The 20,858-nt window shown below is 40.3% G+C and overlaps 1 protein-coding gene across 4 annotated transcripts in view; it reads left to right on the forward strand.

The window, feature by feature from the left end:
• SERGEF (secretion regulating guanine nucleotide exchange factor) overlaps positions 1-20,858 on the forward strand; it is a 160,965-nt gene that overhangs the window by 31,466 nt on the left and 108,641 nt on the right. For 3 of the 4 annotated variants that reach the window (XM_086613154.1, XM_086613156.1, XM_086613155.1), the window contains one exon: positions 8,174-8,334. In XM_086613154.1, coding sequence (XP_086469280.1) covers positions 8,174-8,334 — 161 coding nt within the window. Of the gene's footprint in view, positions 1-8,173; positions 8,335-9,583; positions 9,935-20,858 lie in introns of those variants that run through there. The other variant, XM_086613157.1, reaches the window with a different exon arrangement.

Here is a 20,858-nt window from a genome sequence, read left to right on the forward strand (position 1 = left end):
TTAGGCACCAGATTTGGGAAGATCTGATGTAGCTCAGAATGGCAAAAATTTTTGGCCCACTTGAAGAGTATGAGAGTTTTACCTGAAAAATCTATTGCTATTGCAGGAGGACTGATGATGACCTTTTGGTTCGCTTTCTGTGGCAGTTGCTCTAGGTTTAAACCTGTTTATAGGGTGCTTGGAAACACTTGTGAACTCCAGCATGTTGAGTGGATGCTCTGTGGGCTATTCTGAACTAGACACGTGTTGCAACCTGTGACTGCAGAGGGCTGAAAATGGCAGTTGAAACGATCCCTAGTTTTCTGTCGCCGACATCCCTGAAATGCTTTTGCTGTTTTGTCTGAATTTTCCTGAAGAGGCGTGAACTCAATATTATGCATAGATTTACGTTATGGTGATAAATTTTTAATAGCTATTATAAACGAATATGGAAAAAAAACCCACAAAAAACACGGGAGCATGCCCTGTTATATAAAGATGCAGAAGTCTGTAAGGAGGTCATGGAAGTAAGATGCGTTAAGAGATGTGGGCAGCTCTGGTACACTCGACTGCTGTGTAAGAGGATGAAGGGGCCATTTAAACCTTTGTCAGAGCAGATAATCCTGCTTCGTACTGAAACCATGCACAGGTACAAGTGTTAGACTGTAGGTGTGGTAGCGATGCCAGGTTTCCAGCTGCTGAATTAAAGCTGTCTTCAGCCAAGAAGGAATTAGGGAGGGATGGATGGATGATTTCTGTAAGGTTGCCCTGCACAAAGGCTGTTACTAGGTAGATGAGGAAGTTTCTCAGAGTGGTTGAAGGACACTAGTGATTTTTCTGAAGGGCAGTAGAGATCTGTAGTTGTGGGAGAAGTGTTGGTTTGCCTTGTGTAGGGCAGGGAGGAGGCAGAGACAGTCTCTAAAATGTCAGTTTTTAATACCTGCTCCTGTGAATTTTCATGTGAAAGGAGACATTAGGAATTTTATATAAAACTTCCTATTTCAAGTCTGAATGGGATTAAACATTCAGTGTGAATATCCAGAGTTCGTTTTTAAAGTAATTGTTAATGCAACCATGAATTGAGGTAGCCTAGATGAACTCTTTCATCTACTATTTATGAAACGATAGTTCAAAGCTTGCCTGGATACTGAATAGAGACTTCAAGCAGATAACACTAGTGCAATCATGATATTATCTTAAACCAGGAAAACTGATGTAAAGATGAATCTGAATCTAGTGAAAATAAGTAAATTTTAATGTTCCTATTAGTCTGTTGTGTTTTACTGAGAAACCAACCTGGTTTTAAAACTAAAATGTGCTTTTTTAATTGCTAATTCTCTCCAAATACTTAAGAAACAGCTAAAAGGGAAAAAATGACATGCTCTACAGCCTCAGCAGCACCATAAAACAGCACAATAAGAGCTACAGTGTCAGGCAGGAAGCAACTAGAAATGCTTTATACGATGTTGCTGGATTTGCAATACTCCAAAGGTGGTGAACTTGTAGTTTTGAGGCCATTCTTAACTGCCTATGCTTTGTGATAGTGTAAGGCCGGGAGGATGATGTGAAGAAAATGCATAGGAGCCTTTCTGGTGGTGGATTGCTAGTGTAGGAAGCACTTGCATGTGTACGTACCTTCATCTGAATTCTGTGAGGGACGTGAGCATGTGTTTCAGATGATTTGCTGCTGTGTGTATACTGATGCAGACTGCTGTGTTTACAGTTCAAAGAGCAGGAGAAAACTAGATCTGTGTGACCATGTAGAATATCAAATGATGTAGCATACTGTTGTATGTACTATTTACTTAAGGAGATGTTGGGAATTTTTCTTAAAAAATCTTCTGACCTCTGTCCTTTTCTTCTAGCTCTCTGAACTCCTGTACTGTATGTTTCATTCAAGTTGTACACTGGAATGACACGGGATGCATGAATTGTATCTATTACTCCTTAATCCCAAATCGTGGGCTTTTGTTCGATGTAGTATTTGCCTGCTGAAAAAAGGAACAGTTGCACTGAAGTCATCTGGGACAATGTGGATGTTTGCAGTTGAGGAGTTGAAGTGCCTTTTGGAATTGGAGCCTCCATGCTCAGAACATGGCAAGATCAAAGTCTGAGGAAACATTGTTAGAAGAACTGTGAAGAACTGGAAAAGCTTTCCTGTGTTGTATGCTTCTTTCTTTCACACAAGTTGTAGAAATAACTCCTGCCTTTTGTGTCCTCTTACTGTATAAAGTCGGTATGAAATATCTCATTTTCTGATGCCTCAGCCACTTCCATGGTTGATGTACTCTGTCCAGTTGACTCATCACTGTGTATGTTTTCTTGACTTCTAATTAAAATCTGTTCTAGTCTAATATTAGACCAACACTCCTTGTTATATCACCCTTCATTCTTAAGTAATTCATCCTGCAACCTCCTTACTCTGTATGACTAATGTCTCTTTCTCAAATATTCTTAGAACACTTTAAAATACCATCTATATTATAAGCAGCACAGTAGCAATACCTCTCGTTACAATTGCTTAGCACTTTCTGTCACAACTCAGTGCTTTCTTTTGCTTAGGGTTTTGGTGAAACGTTAACCTTTTTGGCTGGAATTTTCCATACATTGGTGTTTGCTTGCCTCAGACTAAAATTTCCCCTCGAGACTGGTTTGGGTGTGGTGTTTTGTTTGTTGGTTTTTTTTTTTTTCAGAAAATAAAATCAGTACCTCATAGAGGAGACACTTCTAAAACAGCTTCTGTTAGGTTCTCTTACAGAAAAGACAGATTTTATTTTATTTTTTTTTAAAAAGGATCCCTAGGCAGATGTGTGCAGCTGAAAAACAGGAATGATTGACCATTAGGTGAGCATGGGAGGAGAAGTGCTCACCAAACAGGAGCAAGTTTGGAGAATGAATTTCTGCTGATTAGAAGTGAGAACTGAGTTGATGAGCACCAAGAAGGAACTGGTTGCTTACCTAATCTTTGGACATTCAAGTTCTTCCTAAAAGCAAAAATTAATTTATCTGGCTTTATTTTTTTTTTGTTGAATATTCTCCATGTTTGCCTACCAATAACCACCTGAAACTTGTTTCCTGTATAGTGGCAAAATAGGAAAAAGATAATTACAATTATTTCTGTTCTCAAACAGAAGCAGTTTATCTTCTCCTAAAGGCTCTGTTTGGTTTCACGTATGTAAGTAATTCTGTGCTCGCTTGTCCAGTGAAAGACAATAGAATCTGTGGATGGAAGGTGTTTTGTTGTAGCTAAGCATTCTTGCTGTCTGGTTTTAATCCTGCAAATATGCTTACTTGAATTCTTCAGTTCCACTGAATTTACTGAAATAATTTGCAGTATTAGAGATGCATACTTCAAAGCCTTAGAAGTAGGGCCTCAAAAATTGATCCAATAACAGAATTGCAAAATGAACCTTAGGGATACCAATATCCACAGTGTGGTAGAAAAAAAGACCAAACTTGTATAGACCCTGGCACATGGAAAAAGTACTAGATAGTGGAGTGAGGGATTTTTTCCAGTCATTGATAAAAACACAATAAGCAGCCGATGGCAACTAGACAAACTAATCCTGTTGAAAAGAGAGATGGTTTCTGAAAAGTAAAACCAGTTAAACATGGAGACAGCAGCTTGGGGCAGATGGTGGACTCACTAGCCCTGAATTCATAAGGGAAAATTACGTATGCTGTTTAGTTTGACTTTAGAGTAGGTGATTGTGGTGTTTTGCTCTGATTTTGCAGTTGGAGAAGACGTCCGTAGAGCACTGCACTTTTCTCCACCTTTCACCGTCCCTTGGCAGAGGGGAATGGAATTTTTTGTTTTACATGGAACTTGGTCTAGCAGCTTGTAATCAAGATGGTGATAATGTCAGCTGCTCTCTGGTTTCTGCTGGTCACCAGCAGGGTGGGGAGATTATTTTCTCAGTGAGTAACTGGTCAGGTGTGTGCTGGGATTTTAGATCGCCTTCATCTGAATCCAGACACCGGCAGCAAACAAGACTTGAAACAAGGTGGAGCAGTACCCTGATGTGATGGTGCAAAGGATCGTTTTTGTTGCATGAGTGGCTGGAGTTTCTTGTTCATGTCTGGGTCCAGACAGAGCACCAGATTTGGTTGGGAAAGAATTTTTTTTCCCCAAAAGTCAGACTTGAGAGGAACCTTTGCTGCTCCTATGCACAGGATAGTGCTATAGACTGTGTATGAGGATCTGGGTCTGTGTTATCAAATACACTGCTTGCCTTTCCAGAGACCTTGTGTGTTGCTGATGTTTTTGCCTGTGGCACATGATGCTTTTGGCTTCTGAGAGTTGAAATGCTTTAGTTAAACTATGGTCCTTGGGATCAATGCAGCAACGTCTGGATAGGGCTTGAGAGCCTATGGTGTATTAATGATCTAACTAGATAGAATCAAAGAATGGTTTGGGTTGGAAGGGACTGTAAATATCATCTAGTTCCAACCCCCCTTTTCAGTGCCTTGCCGCTCTAAGTGAAGAATTTCTTCCTTAGATCTAGTCTAAATCTCCCCTCTTTCAGTTTAAAGCCATTACCCCTTGCCTGTCACTACACGCCCTTGTAAAAAGTCCCTCTCCAGATTTCTTGTAGGCCCCCTTTAAGTACTGGAAGGCTGCTCTAAGGTGTCTCCAGAGCCTTCTCCTCTCCAGGCTGATCAACCTCAACTCTCTCAGCCTGTCCTCATGGGAGAGGTGCTCCAGCCCTTTGATCATCTTTGTGATCCTCCTCTGGACCCACTCCAACAGCTCCATGTCCTTCTTGTTTTGGGGACTCCAGAGCTGAATGTAGTACTCTGGGGGCAGTCTTATGAGAGCAGAGAGGTAGAATTGCCTCCCTCGACCTGCTGGCCACGCTTCTTTTGATGCAGCCCAGGATACAGTTGGCCTTCTGGGCTGCCAGTGCACATTGCCGGCTCATGTTGAGCTTCTCCCCAACCAACACTGCCAAGTCCTCCTCAGGGCTGCTCTCAATTCATTCTCCACCCAGCCTGTACTTGTGCTTGGGATTGCCCTTACCCATGTGCAGGACATTGCAGTTGGCCTTGTTGAACTTCATGAGGTTCCCAGAGGCCCACCTCTCCAGCCTGTCAAGATCCCTCTGGATGGCATCTCTTCTCTCCAGTGTGTCGAGCACACCACACAGCTTGGTGTTGTCAGCAAAGTTGCTGAGGGTGCACTCGATCCCACTGTCCATGTCACCAGCAAAGATGTTAAACAGCGCCTGTCCTAATACTGACCCCTGAGGAACACCACTCGTCACTGGTCTCCACTTGTCACTTGGACATCGAGCCATTGACCGCAACTTTTTGAGTGCGACCATCCAGCCAATTCCTTGTCCACCAAGTGGTCCATCTGTCAAATCCATGTGTCTCCAATTTAGAGATAAGGATGTCTTGTGGGACAGTGTCAAATGCTTTGGACAAGTCCAAGTAGGTGATGTCAGTTGCTCTTCCCTTATCCACTAACACTGTAACTCCATTGTAGAAGGCCACCAAATTAGTCAGACACGATTTGCCCTTAGTGAAGCCATACTGGCTGTCACCAATCACCTCCTTTTTTTTCTGTGTGCCTTAGCACAGTTTCCAGGAGGATCTGCTCCATGATCTTGCTGGGCACAGAGATGAGACTGACTGGCCTGTAGTTCCCTGGGTCTTCTGTTTTCCTTTTTTAAAAATGGGCATGATGTTTCCTCTATTCTAGTCAGTGGGAGTTTCACTTTAGCTTTCTTAACCTGATCCCTGGTTGCTCAAATGATTTCTCTGTATTCCTCCCAGGCTACCTGTCCTTGCTTCCACCTTCTGTAGGCTTCCTTTTTGTGTTTGAGTTTGTCCAGGAGCTCCTTTTTCATCCATGCAGGCCTCCTGGTGTTTTTGCCAGACTTCCCCTTTGGGATGCACCGCTCTTGAGCTTGGAGAAGGTAATTCTTGAATATTAACCAGCTTTGTTGGGCCCGTCTTCCCTCCAGGGCTTTATCCTATGGTGCTTTACCAAGCAGATCCCTGAGGAGGCCAAAGTCTGCTCTCCCAAAGTCCAGGGTAGTCAGCTTGCTGTGCTCCCTCCTCACTGCCCTAAGGGTCTTGAACTCCACTTTTTCGCAGTCACTGCAGCCAAGGCTGCCCTTGAGCTTCATATTCCCGACCAGCCCCTCCCTTCACATTCCCAACCTCCCTTAGATGTTGCAGAAATTCTTTCTGGCTTTAAATTTCAAAAAATTCAGCTTCATCTCCTGTAGCTGATACGAAATAGAGCAGCCTGCTTGTCCTTTGCCAGTCCACTAATAGAGTTCTGGACAGGTGCATTAACCTGGTCTGATGTAAAAGCCTGAAGCTTAGTCTACATCAGGAGACTTCTTGCAACTTTTTTGCAGCTGCAGATGCTTTTAGCAGAAATCTGTACAAATTGTAAAGTAAACGTACGATACCTCCAGAACAAGCATTTTTTTTTAAACTGCAAACTGTTTTCCTGATCTCTGTAAGGTATACTGGTAGTTTTCTTAATGAAACTTGTTTTAACACTTTAATCTAAAAAAATGAAACTACTATATTGAAAGACCTTACTTATATCAAAAGTAGTGTGTGAGTGGTTTCGACTTTTCCCTGAACTGCTAGGAAGCTCCAAAGGAAGAAAATCTTTGTGCCCTTGAGAGAAGAGGACAGCTAATTTTATCACTTAATTATTTCAGGGGACGTGTTATCAGTGAACTGAGAGAATTCATCTGAAAAAACTGTTGCAAAGATTGGAGTAAAAGATACCACTGCTAGCAGATTTCCAAGGAAAATGCGTGTATTTCTCATCTATTTAAATATATGAAGTTAGAGATTTCCACATTATTTATGAGATACATTATCAGCTTAAACTCAGCAAACCAGTAGTGCCCACCTGTGTCCCCTTCGAGACAGTTGAACAGCACCCAAAGGAGAAGGGAGATGTTCAGGTTTCAGAAGGTTTATGTTATGGCATGTGTTAAGTTGTCATCTTTGGGTGGTGTGACTGGTACCCACTGCTCCCAGCCCCTCTGTGGGATATGTCTGTACTGACTGACAAGGGGAGAAGTGTGTGTGTTTAAGATGACTTGCTTGGCTTAGTCATAATATTCCTCAAATCCTCATCATTTGGCTTATGACTGATGACTCGAGTTCAATTCTGGAGAGGAGTTTGAGTCTTGACTGAAATGTGCACGTAATTCAAGGTCATTGCAGGCTGCCTTGGGCTGGAATGCACGTTGCTGCTGCTTCTTAAAACTGAGTTGAGAACATACTGTTTATGCTGTGCGTGTTTCACTTTTTCAGTTGGAAGTCCAGAGAGACAGCTTTTCATGACTTACCTGCAGAGATCTAGTTATTTCATTAAGAAAATAAAACTGTCAGTATGTTTGTGTGTTTTTTGTTTGTGGGGTTTTTTGTGTGTGTTTTTTTTTGTTTGTTTTCTTTTCATATTGAGTACTAAAGGTAAAAAACATTGCTTTATGGATGTTATCTATACTGGAGAATGGACTTTTGAGTGTCAGTCCCACAGCAGTGAACTTGGTATTATATGTGGAGACAAATGTGGTCCATATACTGCTGATTTCTTTTAAAGTTATCTTTCCTTGGCCAGTGTGTGATTGCTGTGAAAACAAACTGGTGCATTTCCAGTGCTTAATGACAGCTGCGGTGGTGTTGCTGTGCTGAGAGCTGTTACTCTGCTAACAGAAGTTGTGGCAGAAGGTAACTCCTCTCAGGAAAACATAAACTGTATGTTAAATACAGGACATGTGATGGATGTCTCTGGCAAAGACTGGGAATAGAGAAGAATCTTTTATGTTTCAGAATAAGCTGTTTGGTGTGTGCTTCTGTTAAGCGAAAAATGTGTGCTTTTTATAACCAAAGTGTATATATTGTAGGCAGAATGTCCAGATTATGCAGCTTTACTGACATGGTTTAATTTATAGCCCAGGCCATGCTACAGATGTCATTCTGCTAGAAAACAAGTTAATGAAGTTTGAGTGACTGCATAGAAGTACATCATAATATGTCTTTAGCTAGCTTTAATATTTTTTTTTATCTTCTGCTCCCAGAAGTAAGTTTTTACTAGGTTTTTTGAAGCTTTAGATAAGATGCATTAAGAAGTGTTGTTCTAGTTTTGAGTTGGTATCCAGATATTCCAGGAACGTAGTCAATAAATAATCTTGAAATGTGTTTTTGTGTTTAGAAACTGGCAAGGTATTCACCTGGGGCAGAGCGGACTATGGGCAACTTGGAAGGCATGCAGTGGTTCCCAATGAGCAGGAGGCATGCATGGCATCTGAACAACGCTTGGAGCTGTTGTGTAACATCCCTATTTCAGTGTCTTGCTTAAATGGAGCATCTCAGGTAAAGAAAATTACTCTTTTTTTTTTTCCCCTAGGTTTTTGGTTTAGTTTTTTTGGTTGCGTTAAAATAATCAGAGCAATTTCCTAACAGAATATTTTCAAATGCTGCAGCACTGCTCTTCCTGTAAGCTCAGAAGTTCATATAATTTGATTATTTCAAATTTCTTAAAAGGCACTTTTGCATTCCGAAACTGTTTTTTCCTTAGTGGAACCAGAGTTACCATTAGCAGAAGGTGCCAAGTCCTCTCAGATATCACGGTGTGCAGGAGATAGTTGCACCTGCAGTACAGCCTAGCAGATGAGCTGGAGGTCCCAGTTGCAGCGCTACTTTTGTCTGAAGCCCTCTGTAACAGTTTAGCCAATGGCCTTTCTCTAGCTGATAAATAATAATGCCGCAGCTTCTAGAATATTCCTGCACTTTATAACACCCACGAGTGGTATTGGAGACTTTCTTTTCATGTGGCTAATATGATAAAATGATTTATCCTCAAGCATAAAGATGATCAGAAAGAAAACTTTACTCAAGTTGTTTGCTGTAGTCTGACACGACATACAACCTGTACTGTGTACAAACCATTTTCTTGGCTTTTTAGTGGCGGAGAGACAGCGATTGGCCTGTTGGTAGGCAACGTGCAGGTCCCATCTGTGCAGATAACTAGTTAAAAGTATGCATCTCCCTGTGGGGTAGCTGGCAGTCAAAATGCAAAGGGTAAGTACAGGTTGGCAGCTTCAGCTGCAATGTACGCACTGTGTCTACACCTCTTGGTAGCCTCCCATGGTGACACCTTGGTTAGGAAAGTCAGCTTCTGCCCTTTCCCATCATCAGTCTTCTGCAAATGTGTGCACTCATAGATGTCAAGTGGAGCTTCAGAGCCCAGGATGCTGTGGTAAATGAATAGTTTGTTTAGTCGGCGTTGACTCCACCGAGCCTCAGACAGCTTTCTTTCTCATTTTGAGACGGATGTCCCTGCTTTTGTCACTGGATATCTATAGAGAATATCATTGTTGAATCTGTTTCACACTGTTTCCAATTTGTGGTTTGGACAATTCCTCAAGTATGTAGTTCTGTAGTTACTCGTACAATATAAGGCCAAGGCAGCCATAGCTTTTGCACAGGGGAACTTATGCTTGGCAGGACAAATGATCCATGAAGGTGAATTAGAAGGATGCATTCAGATGTATTCCTTGAAAAGGAAGAGAAAAACAATCTCATCTTTATTCTGCTCCCTCAGCGCTGTTTCTCCTTACAGACCTACGAGACACCTAATTTGAGTGATTAGCAATGGCAGAGTTCTGGAGCAGGCATCATTCTTTGCAGAGCTAACAGCATGAAGATGATTTAAGAAGAGCGTGATGAAGAGCTAGTATCATTTGTACCCTAAGAGGAGCTGTGTTGATGAGAAAAGGAAAAAGTAGATAATAAGAGCCTAAATTGCTACACTTCAAGATTACAAAATAATGCCAAAGCTAGAATTTATACTTAAAAATGCATTTAATTGCAGTATGTAGGTTATGTAGAGTGTGAGCTGGTTTTCATTTACACACAGGCGATCTCTTTTTCCTTTTGTTGTCGTATGGAGACAAAGTTTGATTTGAGAGCTGAGTTAAAAGGAATATAGAGAAAATGAGTTCTTTTCTGTGTTTACCTTGAATTAACAATTCCAGTTTGCGTGTTTAATCCAGAGGGCCAGTTTAACAGTCGAGGATTACAACTAATGATTTTTATCCATGGTTTATTTTTATATGTCACTTTTGATGATTCAACTGAGTTTTTGGCAAAGTTATGATCTGCTGATTGCCTCTGCACTTCAGTTAATATTGTTAAAACCAAAATGGAGAAACTAATCTAAGGATTAGAGGACAGTATAAAAAGCACGCTTGTTTACCTCAAGGACATCGCAGTAGATTTAATCTCCTGTGCTGCTCCTTGTCTCCATGCCCATGACTTACCTGCTTTCTCCTCCAAAGACCAGGGATTGTCCTTTCTTTGTGCTGAAATTGATATGTCTGTCTCTGCCACTCCAAATATGTGATTTTTGAAGTGTTGTGAGTGACCTATTCCATTGTGAGTTTGACTTCATCTGACAAACTCATTTGGAAGCATTGACCTTGAGAGATAGAAGCATTTTTTTTTTTTTCTTTCAACTGAAACAATGGAAGAACAAAAGCTTGAGTTTTAGATAATTATCTACTAATCTGACTGTCTTCCTGGCAGCTTTAAAGGAGCATGTGGACACCAGGTTCCGGGAGTCTCATGTGTTTAAACTTTTTGAATTACGCAACTGTAGGTTTATTATTTTCTTCTCAGTGCTTTGATGCATAACCACCACGGAATAGGATGAGGCACTGAGAAGAAACTTCAGGCTGTAGCCGAAGTCAGTTGTGTGAGACATTATGCATGCAGTGCTCTTGTATTGTGGGACGTCCTTGATTGGACCTCTTCAGAACATCTGACTCATCTGCTGCCTGATGTGCATTCATATCCACTGCTCTTCAGATGAAAGGACAATTAAATACAAATGGCCTGAAATATGATGAGCCTCTGTATTTAGCAAGTGCTACAAAGACCTGGTTTAATGTTCCTCCTTGTCAAAATGCTTTTCCAGTCTATTTGGTATTTTTGGTTTTAACTGCTATCGTTTACTGTTTGTGGTGTGTTCAGCATGTCATTCACGTTGCAGCAAATGTTTGCTGCAGCAATAAACAAGGGATAAGTCATCGTGCAGTGCTGCTCATTTCTTGCTAAACTGGATGGAAAGAAGGGCTACAGTCATTTTGGATATGCAGCACCATGTTTTCACCATACCTTTTCCCTAATTAAAGCAAGCTATGCTAGATTACAGTTTTCTGAGGAGGGAGATCTCAAATTTCAGTTTAGAAATCAAAAAAAATTCTGTGTCGTGCTGTCACTTTTGGGTATGTGTTTTCTTGGGCTTAGTTCCCTCCTCAGTTCTACCATCACCAAACTTAAATCTTGATGGTGGATGTAGGGGCCAATTGTGTCAGGGAATGAAAATAAAGAGTGGACTTGTGGCAACCTGTACTTGCATTTATCCTGATCCTACTGTGGTCCATAATTCCAGTGTGTGTGTTCGTCCTGTGCAATACAGATTGGTTTGGATCCTCCGTGTGGTTCCTTTCTTCAGGGAACGCCATCATGAATACAGATGTTCTCATGGCCCTTTGCAGTCAAAGTTTATTGCCACCCTTTTCAGTTGCACTAATGTGTCATTTTTATTTATCTTAAATATTTGAAAAATTGCTTTGTTTCTAGTATATTCTTGTTTTTTCCCCTTTTTTTTCCCCCCATTCATGTTGCAAAATATTAAGTGTCCACCTACAAGACAATTCTAAGATGTCTACTATGATGATAATTGGTTGGTTATTATATGACTAATAGGTTAATGTATCAGCATCGCTAACACCTTCGCATATAGATACAATAATATTGAAAAATGGAATCTTTTGGTTTACAAAAAATGACAACTGATTTTGTATTTTTTGATTTCTTAGGGAAAATTGTTAGAGGCCTCTTTGTAAGTAAAGCTATAGTTGAGACTTCAAAGGGTATTAAAAGAAAAAACCTGATGATGTTACATATACATCATCTCAGCGCGTGCATAGCAGACAAACTTAGTTGTTTGACAGGGTAGTGTAAATATTTGTGGCTATGCTCTTTATTTTGAATGGTCAAAACAAGAGGTTTATGTTTTTGTGGAAGAAAAACAACAAATTGAGCTTTCCTAAACCAGATTTTACTGCTTAAAGTTTAAAAAATGTGTAGTAAACGATCCAAAAAGTTTCTTACAAAAAAAAAAACCAAACCAACCCACAACACAAACAAACCCCCCAAAAAAACACTTTGGGTGTTAGGAAAAGAGGTAAATGCAAAAAATTATCTCTAGTTTTCCAAGCTCAATAACTTTTAGATAATCTAAGGATATAATTCAACAGAATTGGTGGTGTAAAAAACAGTTTCAGTAAACTCTGTTCCTTGTTCTTTGATTAGCCAGCTTGCCTCAAAACTCCTGACTGTGCCACAGAAACAGATGTGGGCCCTTGAAAAGTTCGTAGTAAGAGATGGTTCTTACTTTGTGATACTTATAGCTAACAATGAAAGCAAGCTGGGGATGGGAGTGGGAATAGAGAAATGACGTGACTTCAGGTGCGACAGCAAGTCAGCTGGAAAGCTAAGAAGAGAACCCAAGTGCTACACATTCCACTTCAGCCCTTTACTCATTAAGCTTTCTCCTTTTGATATCACTAAAAGGGAAAGTTAGTTGATATCTGCGTGCTCTAGATAGATCAGATTACTACTTGTTTTATGTTTCAGTTTATGTGTGTGTTGCTTTCCCTGGGCGTTTATTTAATGCTCTTACATCTGTCCAGCTAGTGATTCTTCATCAGGAGAGACTCCTCTAGAAGGAGAGTTAAAGGCCAGCTCATCTTTTACTGTGGAGTTTGTGAAGTTCTTCTGGACTAATTAATTATCATCATTCTAAAGTTGAAATGATGTGTGTCTCTCACTTGGCAAACCAGTAGTGCAGTGGGTTTTGGAGGTTTTTTTTTTGTTGTGAATTGGTATCTTTACAAGCTGATCTTAGAATCATAGAATGATTTGGATTGGAAGGGACCTCAAAGATCATCTAGTCTATCTAGATGCATCTACCTCAAAGATCATCTTGATCTATGTCCTTTGAGAAATGGCATTGTTGAATTTTCCTTGATTGTTGCCGGTTGGTTTTGTTATGCTGTTTTAGAGATGCAATGATAAAAATGATAGTGTAGAGATGGTCCCTTTAATATTCTTGCAAGAGTGGAAATAATTTTCTTGGCTTGTCAATTCATTTAAAGTGACAATAAAGGAAAATAAAGGCCATGGAGAAGTGGGTTCTGAGTACAACTCACTGTGCAAATGAGAAGTTGCAATTAAGGATGAAAATAAGGACCAAATTCTTGAAATTATCACTAGGGGAAAAAAAACCAAATAGGATGTATCAAAAGAATAAAACTGCAGTTTGCATACAAAATACAAAGTCTATGTTAGACCACAGAATTACAGAATGTTAGGGATTGGAAGGGACCTCAAAGGATCATCTAGTCCAGTCCCCCTGCCGGAGCAGGACCACCTAGATCAGATCACACAAGAACACGTCCAGATGGGTTTTGAACATCTCCAGAGAAGGAGACTCCACAGCCTCTCTGGGCAGCCTGTTCCAGTGTTCTGCTACCCTTACTGGGAAGAAGTTCTTCCTCATGTTTAAGCGGAACCTCCTATGTTCCAGCTTATATCCATTTCCCCTTGTCCTATCATTCGATGCCACTGAGAAGAGCCTGGCTCCATCCTCATGACAGTCACCCTTTACATATTTATAAACGTTAATGAGGTCCCCCCTCAGTCTCCTCTTCTCCAAGCTAAAGAGACCCAGCTCCCTCAGCCTTTCCTCATAAGGGAGATGCTCCACTCCCTTAATCATCTTTGTGGCCCTGCGCTGGACTCTCTCAAGCAGTTTCTTGTCCTTCTTGAACTGAGGGGCCCAGAACTGGACACAATATTCCAGATGCGGCCTCACCAGGGCAGAGTAGAGGGGTAGAAGAACCTCTCTCAACCTACTAACCACACCCCTTCTAATACATCCCAGGATGCCATTGGCCTTCTTGGTGTGTTTGAGTCATCTTTGTATCCTGTGTAGTAGAATAACACTAATCTTGACAACACTGCAAGAAGGTTGAGAGGAGTTTACGGTTATATCACAGGACATGAGGAAATGGGATTTACTACTTAGGTCAGTCGGTTCTTCCTGTTTTTCTCCTAGCAGGAGATTGAAAGCAGTAACAAACTGCTGAAATTCAGATGTAACTTTTTGGCTAGATAGCCGTCTCATTTATTCTGTGCTTTTCTTAACCCATTAAGACATGACCATGGTTTGTAAAGAATATCTTAAGGCCTGGGTAGAGACACGTTTAACACTCAAAGCAAAGTCATTTCTGGAAGTTAGGAATTACCAGTGTGTTAAGCAACAGAGGTTACTCTGGAAATATTAGTCTGCTCCATGAAAACCGTAACCTAGACGCAATTTTATTGTAAATAGTTTGGCGAAGTGAAGCTCAGCTATTTAACACGAGGCGAGAGGATGGGAAGCTTTCCTTTCCTCTTCTCTTTGTGGTTATAAGCAGAGTCTGGATCACGAACTCTAGGTGTGTAGTTTTTGGAAAGCAAAGAGAAGATGATACTTGTTCCCACCACCGTGCTTCCCATCACCCATACCAATGTCTCTGCAGCTGGCATTGCAGAAAGGGAGACAGAAAATCAAATTCACAAGTGAATTGCAAAGGAGAACTCCTGCACTGCCTTTGCATGCTAGAGAGCATATGTTGTGTGAGCACAAACTAGAGGCTTTCCAGTTACCACTTTTGCAGATGAGGGCTGGTTTAAAATGACCAGAATTGCTCTGCTGGGTTGTACTGTAGCATTGAGGTGGCAGCCAGGCATCAGGCTGCTTTGTAATCTGTATGGGAGACCACGAAGGGGATTGGTTTGCCTAACGTTCGGGTGAAGTAGGAGAGGACTGACACGAGTTGAAGTCAGGAGTTAGAGACCCACCCAGCATGTGATGACTGAGGTGTTATAAATGTGTGGGCGAAGCCTTAATCTTCATAATTAATAAATTCATTTTCCATTTGGTAGCGTGTTGCAGTTAGAATTCCAAATTAATACTTCACTTGGCAGTATCAGGGAAATGAAGAGGCTAAAACTACTCGCAGCAGTAGCCATGGCTTGTGCAGACATGCATGAGGTGTCAGTAGTGTAGCCCTATCAATGAGACCAAATTTGTGGCTGTATTTAATGAGCCTATTAACTTAGATTAGTCACTTTGCTGCTATCTTGTTTGTAACTCTGACTCGCATATGCTCATATTATATTCCTTAAATTAAAAATATTGACTGTATCCCATCCTTCTGCGTGGACGATTCTAATAATGGTGCACCATGACTGCTCACTCTGAGCTGAGACAACTTGTGATCCAGCTCATCGCTCCTCTGAAGTATTTCTTTGCACCAACAAATGCCATGAGCATTTACTAGTGCCATTTGCATGCACGGTGCAGTTAATGCCTCTTAATCAACCATGAGGAGTGCTGCAAAATTGCTTAAAAAACGTACTTGGTGTTAAGACAAAGCCTCTGTGAGCAGCAACCTTGGAAGGTGGCAACTGTTAGTGCAGAAATCCAATTCTGCCGATGTTGTTTTGGTTGCCTTGTTCTTCCATGGGGAGCCTAAACAGAAAGGCTTCAATGTAAAAAGTATCCATCCTAGTTTGAGGTGAGTCAGGTCTAACCCAGGGTATGTGCATGGACATGTTCCAAATGCAAGTGAAAATACGATTTGAAGCAATGGTTGGTGGAAAAGGCCCTAGAGCAGGCAGTTTTTCATTCTCAATTTGTCATTAGAAGTGTTACAGAGAAGGGATTAACAAATCAATGCAGGCTAAAACGAGAGAAAATCAATAAGAAACTCTAGTGAACTGGAACAAAGCTATCAATTTACAGCATTCTCTGCAGAGAAGTCTCATCCATACCTCCTTTTATGGATGGAAAAATAATGCAAAAATGATGATTTGGGGTTAGATTAATTCTTTTTTACCTGACTGACCCCAGGACTTTAGGTCAAGACACTTCTGGTGTAAATGCTACTTATGTTTCCTTTTTCTGTTGTGTTGATGAATTTTATTGGCATGTTCTATAACAGTGGAATCTAAAAAAAACCCGCAACCAAACAAACAAAAAAAAAACCCACAAGAAACCCCAACAACAAACAATAGTCAAGGAGAAATATATCATTTAAGTTACCCTCATAGGAATTTGATGGAACACTCTCTTTAATGGTTTACTTTTTTGTATTAGTAGAAGTGACTTCATTAGTTCTTCATTGTTTTTCTGTCTCATTTTCTTAAGAGTGTTACTTCTGCAAAGTTACTCCTTAAGAGGTAGTATGCATTATATAGCTGGAAAGTAAACTGGGCTGCTGGGTCATGTACTACAGATGAATGAGATGGTGGAGATCTTGGTGGTTCCAACTCTCCCTCTTTATTAAGTTGTTCCATTGGTCCTTTCAAACTCATTTGTCACTGTGGGACCATAAACTCACTGAGGCAGTGCTGTTCTGGCCAGCATATGGACTGCTTCTCTCTGCTTTTAATTTAAGGATTTTTGGATTTGGTTTGAACTTGAGTTATGCTTGTACTTTCACGCCAGTGATGGTGTTTGTTTTCATTTGTATAATGTTTCCAGCTTTCACTTATCAATGAGTCATTTAAGCTGTGAGCCCTGCCAGTCTTTCTGGCCTTTGTGCTTATGTTGTAAGTTATTGGAAAGCTGCTGTTTAATGAAAGATTAAGAAAAGAGAGAAACTCCTGTTTCTACTGGGATGTTTAAAGTTGTTGCTATGCCATGACACACAGCGAGTTTCAAAAGTTGGTTTACTGCATAGCCTGCTAAACGATGGGTACCTGTTTGTCCTCCCACCTGATGGCCCGTCTCCATTGCCTGTTGGCTGCTTTGCCTCTACTTTAAACTGCAGTTGTCAAAGGCAGAAGCTACCTCTGAACTCTGTGTGTGTTTTTCACATGGTCTAATATAGCTCGTGCCTTTGCCCCAGCCCCGGCATTCAACCAACAGAACTTGTTCATGAAAGGAGGAGGAGGAAGAAGAAAAAGTAAAAATGATGCTTATAATCCTGTGAGGACAAAAATGCTAAACTAGCTCCCATTTGAAAACCTGCCTAAGGGTTTATTCTTAGTCACCTGGCATTTGATTGCCGAGATCTCTACAAATTCAGTGGATATTGCACATAATCAGATACCAGCGAAGATTGGTAAGACCTCTGCTCTTGTTGATGCCTTGCAAGTTTGTTTTATTTTTAATCATAGAGAAAGCAATTAAAAACTTTATAAAGAAGTGGTTTTATTTCATTGTCAGGGAGAAAAAAAAAGTGATAGTTCCTTAGAGTTATGGTTCTGAAAATGCCATCTCCTACATTTTGTGATTTTAGCTCCTGTTTTTCCATTCCTTCTTCACTTCCCAGGTGTAGAGCTAATATAAACAATCCATTCCTTGGTAACAAGTGCTTAGGGAACCAGAAAGGAGTTCTTAGGATGTATTTGTTTTTACAGAACATTGTTTGGCATAATGTTTGTGCTCTTAAGTGTTAACAAGCATTAAGCAGCCAGTTTTCTTACTGGTAATTGCTTCAGTGGAAATCCCTTCTGTCCATCTTTAAGTTGCCAAAGTTTACCTGCAGCCTCCACTGTTAGTTGATTTCATGCTTTGAAAGTGTGAACCCATTCAAAGCCTTGAAAATCTGAGACCTGGGTTTGTTTCTATAGAAAGAGAAAGAAAAATAGAAAGCCATCCTCTGCTGGCCCTCACAAGGGATTGTGGGAAGGGAAGGGATGAAAGCCATCTAACATGAAAGCCATCTAACAAACTTCCTCTAACTGATTTCAGCCACTTTCATTCAGACAGAGATGGGATGGTGTCTAACGCTTAATCAAATGCTATGACAAGATACATTGTAGATGTATATAACTATGCAGTTCCTTTATTGCTTTTGTATATGCCAAGATGCAGTATTTCGTGTTTATAAGTTCGTTGTTTGTACAGATGACAGCGTAAGATATGATTTTTAATTCTTGAGTCTTATTTGCTTCTCAGGTCTTCTCTGTTCCTCTATTTTGATTTCTCATGGTTTGATTCTTAATTCTGTTTTAAAATAATACAAAATATTATTTCATGGTTATCATATCATGTGGAAATAAAAGTAACCTTAAACAAATGAGAAAATGGAAATCTGTGATGACAGTCACTTTCGAAGTTTCATCGCATATCTCTAAGACTTCTTCCTCTTTGATACTGCTGATTCTACTCAGTATTTCTGTCTGGGATCTCTGTTACACAGAATTGAGGCTAAGAAAACTGTAGAGACTTGTAGAAATGCATTTACATGGTCAGGTGTAAAACTTTCCTTGGAGGTTTTTCGTGTTTAGATGTTAGACTGAAATCTCCTAAATGGAACATAATGTTGAGATTTGCAGCTTCAGAAAATGAGAGAATACTTGGAACAGAGTAGTAGAAGGCTCTCTTTTGGGTCAGCAGTTTGCATTAAGTCTTACAGGATTAATTAGCTGTCTCCGGTTTTCCTTGCCACAGCAAGTCTGAAATACAGACTGCTTGGAGGGGCATGAAAAGCTAAATGATTGTGTCTTTTTACTTAAAAAGATTAAGATGGTATGTGTGAATTGTTGTGATGATATTTAATAATCTTGAGATACAATTGTTTTAGCTTAGCTGAGAAGCAGTTCAGAAATATGAAACAGGATATGATGTGACTTGAATGTCTTTCATGTTTGAGTGATAATATGTCCCACCCCCACCTCCTCAACAAATGAGGACAGTACAGTATCCTGTTTTGCTTTTCTGCATGGTACCTGGAGGCATCTACAATGTCTTGTGGCCAAATGAGTTAGGCGTGCACTAAGACTGACAGTATTCAGGGTCTTCAAGGGTGACTGGTTTTGCGTGCGAGGCCTCCGTTTGCACTTGGATTGGCAGAAAAGCCAGTGAGAAAACAGCGTGTATTCACTTATGCTGAGTTTGTGCTCAGCATGCCATGCCAGAGAGAATTCTAATAAAGTCATTTTATCTGAGGACTTCAAATTCAGTAATGCTGAGTACATGAGGGACTACTGATGTACCACTGCTGAAATTAAATATATGTTCCAGGTCACTCTTTCAACCTTTTTTTGCCTGTACTCTCTCTCTTACGCTTTACTTACTGACAGCTTCTTTTAGATACCTGTGTTACTACAGGGATTTCAAATTATGCTGCTCCTTATTATCTTCTTGGCAACAGGTAACATGCTTCAGAAAGATCTCTTCTCATTCAGTGAGACTCTGTGCTTTCTCTTTGAGTCTCGTGACTGAAAGAGAAACTCTTTGCCTTCTCGTCTTTTGTTGTTAGGGGGCTAAGCACTCAACTTTGATAGCTTGGGAAATCAGGACCAAATTCTGAAATCCTTTGATTCATGTTAAGTAAATGTGATCCATTGTGATGCACTTGTATGTTTATTGAGAGAAATGTGTAATATACACCAAATATGGCTCATGCTTGGATTCTGTCTACCTTTCTTTTCTTTTGTATTCAATACTATGTGTTGGCTGATATTCAGGGAGAAAATGAATCAAAAACATTAAAACACTTGGACTGGTGATGCTAAATTAGTTTTATGTTTGAGCTAACAAAAATGAGTCTGTGAATTTGCTCTTCAGTGAGACTATTTTAATGTCATTCACTTAGTAGTTTTTAATTAAATTTATGGAAAGACAGAGATGTCAGAGGTAGTAAAAATTCCGGTGTTGTACTTGTGTTGTTACATGTAATTTAGATATACCTAGGTATAATTGAAGAGGAATGCCTGGTTTTAGAGAGCTGGTATTAGAAAACCCATGGCTGTTGCATTTGTCTGAGTTGTACCTCCTAACAGTTCAGGTAACTTGCTTTCGCTTGTAGTTTTTATAACAAAGATCTCTCATGCAGGACCATAATCATTAAACATGTCTTAGCTGAAGCTTCTTCATGAGATATTTTGCTTTTGTGTTTTTTTTTTCTCATTTCTTTCTCTTGCTCAAGAGAGTTGTTCTTGTGGAGACCTACTGAGAGCCATCTGGTGTTGCTGCTGAGAAGCTGGTGCTGCACACTTAAACAAGCCTGTCACACTGTCCACATTTGTCACAGTGCTGGACCTGCACATTGTGAAAGATGATCTGCAGAGACAGCTTTGTTGCCCTTTTTATTTTTTTTTTTTTAAAAACGTGCATTTGGTCATAAACTCTTGGATTCTTCATTGCATTGTTTCTCAGAGAAAAGACTTCCTCCAAACTTTGGGGAAAAGGAGTGTTCAAGTGGCTATAAGCAAGTATCCTTGGTATTTGAAAATTCTTTAAGGTCTGTGGTCTGTTTGGACCTTCTAGGGGATAGCATTCAGTCACTATCTCAAAGGTTTTTTTCTATACATCCTCCTGCTTTTGGAAGGAAGAAACTGCTATACTGCAGAAACCTAAAGGTATGGCTTTTTATTCATCCTTTTTTCCGCTAAGGGCAATACCTCAAGGTGAGATGCAGTAGCGCTTTATTTCCCCTGGATCAATGTCAAACTTTTCAGCTGAGTTTTAGAGCTGACCTGCCTGATCTTTAAATAATCTTTTCTTTCCTCTGGCAACGTAGCAGCACATTTCCCCAGCTCTCCCCAGGCACATTCTGCAGATTCTTCTCCCCAGATTCATTCTGCAACCAAAGTTGCTGAAATGAATAAAAGACTTAGTGGTCAATACTTGCATTCTGTACCTGTTTCTCAAAGTGCAAGCTCTGCTACATGTAGAAAATTTCCCAAATGTTTTTCCTGTCTTTCTGTCTTTGTAAGGCACTTCAAGCCTGGTGTTACAGGATGGAGATGTGTGAAGGGTTGAA

The sequence above is a fragment of the Tauraco erythrolophus genome, chromosome 6 (assembly GCF_009769465.1).
Source record: "Tauraco erythrolophus isolate bTauEry1 chromosome 6, bTauEry1.pri, whole genome shotgun sequence".
NCBI lineage: Eukaryota > Metazoa > Chordata > Aves > Musophagiformes > Musophagidae > Tauraco > Tauraco erythrolophus.